This window comes from Elephantulus edwardii, unplaced genomic scaffold, assembly GCF_000299155.1.
Source record: "Elephantulus edwardii isolate Elephantulus edwardi_28Jun2011 unplaced genomic scaffold, EleEdw1.0 scaffold00026, whole genome shotgun sequence".
Lineage (NCBI taxonomy): Eukaryota > Metazoa > Chordata > Mammalia > Macroscelidea > Macroscelididae > Elephantulus > Elephantulus edwardii.
Window position 1 is genome coordinate 21,576,911 of NW_006399776.1, and position 2,988 is coordinate 21,579,898.

The window sequence follows — 2,988 nt, forward strand, 5'->3', positions numbered from 1 at the left end:
AATTGGAAAGTTTTCGCTTTATTCTAAAAACAGCATTTAAGCCCATTGATGAGAGCAGACTTTAGGACAGTTAGCTACGTTTGCTCTATTGTTTACTGCATGAGACTTTGTATAAAGTGAAGTGAGGTAATGGCAATTTTCTCCTGTATCTGGGTGAGCCTTTTTTCATTAAAACTTAATCTCTAACAGCTACTCATAACTTTTCTATCATTCACTGTTATTTTCAATAGCGGCAGACTTTTTTTGTGACAGGTACAAATAGAAGAAATACCTTGGGATTGACATGTATCCCATATTGATACAGATTGAGTAGATCAGGCTAGAAAAAAAAATTCTGTAGAAAAACTCAGTGATAGAAGCAAGTGTCAGAATGCTATGTGCAATTGTGCCAGGAGATGTAGGTCAAGAAGGGATGACAGTACCTAAATATCCAAAAATGTTATTCTTTATGTTCTAGAACTTTATGGTGGCACAAAGAGAGCACAACAGAATGAAATGTTGTCTGGTCTCAGTCTATTCTCACAAGTTAGTATGTTTGATTTAATTATTGTAACCTCTGTGTACCTGGTATTTCGACTTAAAGACTCCTAAACTCAAGAGATACTGTCCATAGCATAAGAAACTGGCAGTAGTGCAAGATATTCAGAATCACAAAAGTCCAGATGGCTTGAGGCTTGAGCCATAATATCAAGAGCTGAATAAGGGGAGAGAGGTGTTGAATGGCATAGGTGGGATGGAAGGGGATGCTGGTGGAGTAGGGAAAGGGGTGGGGGGTCGAGACACACACACCAGGGGTGGGTAGCAACACTGAATCTATTGGTTATTTCTATAACTGGGGAAATGTCTTTCATCTGCTCCTTTCTGTAAAATGTTTGTCTGTCAGATACTATCCTAAATCTGAGCACTCAAATTAAGACAGACTAGAAAGAAGGATTGGCCACCCACTTCCAAAATAACAGGCCTTTGAAAATTCTATGTGCAATAGAGAACACTTAGACTAGCAGACATGGCAACTGAGGCAGAGACCTCAAATACGGAAATACAAGGAAGAAGGAACAGTCGTAAGCAGACACTAGTGATTGGAATGTAGAATGTGAGAAGCATGAATGTAGAAGAATTGGACATTGTTAAGAAAGGGATGGGACACATAAATATTGGCATAATGTTGTTGTTGTTGTTATGTGCCGTCGAGTCGCTTGCAACTCATAGCATAATAGGCTTGGTAATGTGAGATGGCTTGGCATGCGACATTTTTAATCAGATGATCATATGATCTTCTCTGCCAGAGAAGAAAAGGTGAGGAAAAAATGGGGTTACTTTCATAAGTAATTTTTAGATCCATCTTGAAATACAATGTGGTGAGTGACAGGATAATATCCATATGCATACAAAGAAGTCCAGTGAATACCACTATCATTCAAATATATGCACCAACAACTAGAGCCAAAGAGGAGGAAATAGAAGATTTCTAACCAACTTTTGCAATCAAGATGCATTAATAATAATGAGTAACTGGAATGCAAAGTTTGGAACAGGGAAGAAGTATCAGTAGTTAAAAAACATGGACTTGGTGACAGAACTGAAGCCAGAGATAGAATGATAGAATTTTGTACATTCAAAGATTTATTCATTGCAAATACTTCCTATAAGAAACACAAACTCAGGCTATACACATTGATTTCACCTGATGACATGCATAGGAATCAAATTGATTACATTTGTAGGAAGAATTGCTAGATAGGACAGGTGCTGATTATGAAACAGACCACCAAGTTCAAGCTGAAGCTGAGGAAAATTAAATCAAATCCACAGGAACCAAAATTTGACCTCAAGTCTATCCCAGTAGAATTTCAAAACCATCTCAACAGGTTTTAGGCCTTGAATACCAATGAGCAAAGACCAAATGAGCTGTGGGAGGATATCAAAGCTATCATACGTGAAGGATGCAAAAGGTCATTTAAAAGGCAGAGGAGGAAGGAAAGACCAAAAAGGATGTCAGACGAGACTCTGAATATTGCACTAGAGCACTGAGAAGCCAAAGCAGAGGGAAGAAATCAAGAAACTAAAGACCTGAATAGAAGATTCCAAAGGGCTGCTTGGGAAGACAAAGCAAAGTATTATAATGAAATGTGCAAAGAGCTGGAATCAGAAAATCAAAAGGGTCGAACTTGCTCAGCATTTCTTAGACTCAAGCAATTGAAGAACAAATTCAGTCTGTGAGTTGCAATAAATACTTAAGGATGCTTTGGGCAGAAAATTAAATTATTCAGGAAGCATTAAAAGAAGATGAAAGGAGTATACAGAGTTACTGTGCCAAAAGGAATTGGCTGACAGAGAATTCATGAAACAAAGTATGAGCAAGGGCCTGTGGTGATGAAGAAAGAAGTTCAAGCTGCTCTGAAAGAACTGACAAAAAACAAGGCCCCAGGAATTGACGGCTTACCAAGTGACATATTTCAGCACATAGATGCTGCCTTGCATGTGCTCACTATGTTGTGCCGAGAAATCTGAAGGTCAACCACCTAACCAATTTATTAAGAGAGTTCTATATTCTCAATCCAAAGAAAGTTGATGCAACAGAGTGTGGAAAGAATCAGTCAATATCATTAATATCACATGCAAGAAAGATTCTGCTGAAAATTATCCAAAAATGACTTGAATGTACTCATCAACAGAGAACTGCTAGATGTGCAGGATGGGTTTAGAAGAGGCCATGGTACTAGGGATATTATAACTAATGTTAGATGGATCTTGGCTGAAAGCAGAGAGTAGCAAAGGAATGTTTATCTGTGTTTCACTGACTATGTAAAAGCATTTGACGGTGTGGATCACAAACTGTGGCTGACTTGGAGAAGAAGGGAAATTCCAGAACAATTAACTGTGCTTATACAAAACCTATCCTTGGACCAGGAGGCAGTTGTCAGAGCAAGGAAACATTGCATGGTTCAAAATCAGGAAGTGTGTATGCCAGGAGTTTATCCTATCTCC

At 38.5% G+C, this 2,988-nt stretch overlaps 1 protein-coding gene across 1 annotated transcript in view; it reads left to right on the forward strand.

Annotated features, from left to right (window-relative positions):
• The first annotated feature begins 1,006 nt into the window (after positions 1 to 1,006).
• The window catches only part of LOC102852047, a 60,503-nt gene continuing 58,521 nt past the window's right edge, over positions 1,007 to 2,988 (forward strand). The window contains exon 1 of the mRNA XM_006883298.1: positions 1,007 to 1,061. Coding sequence (XP_006883360.1) covers positions 1,007 to 1,061 — 55 coding nt within the window. The remainder of the gene's footprint in view (positions 1,062 to 2,988) is intronic.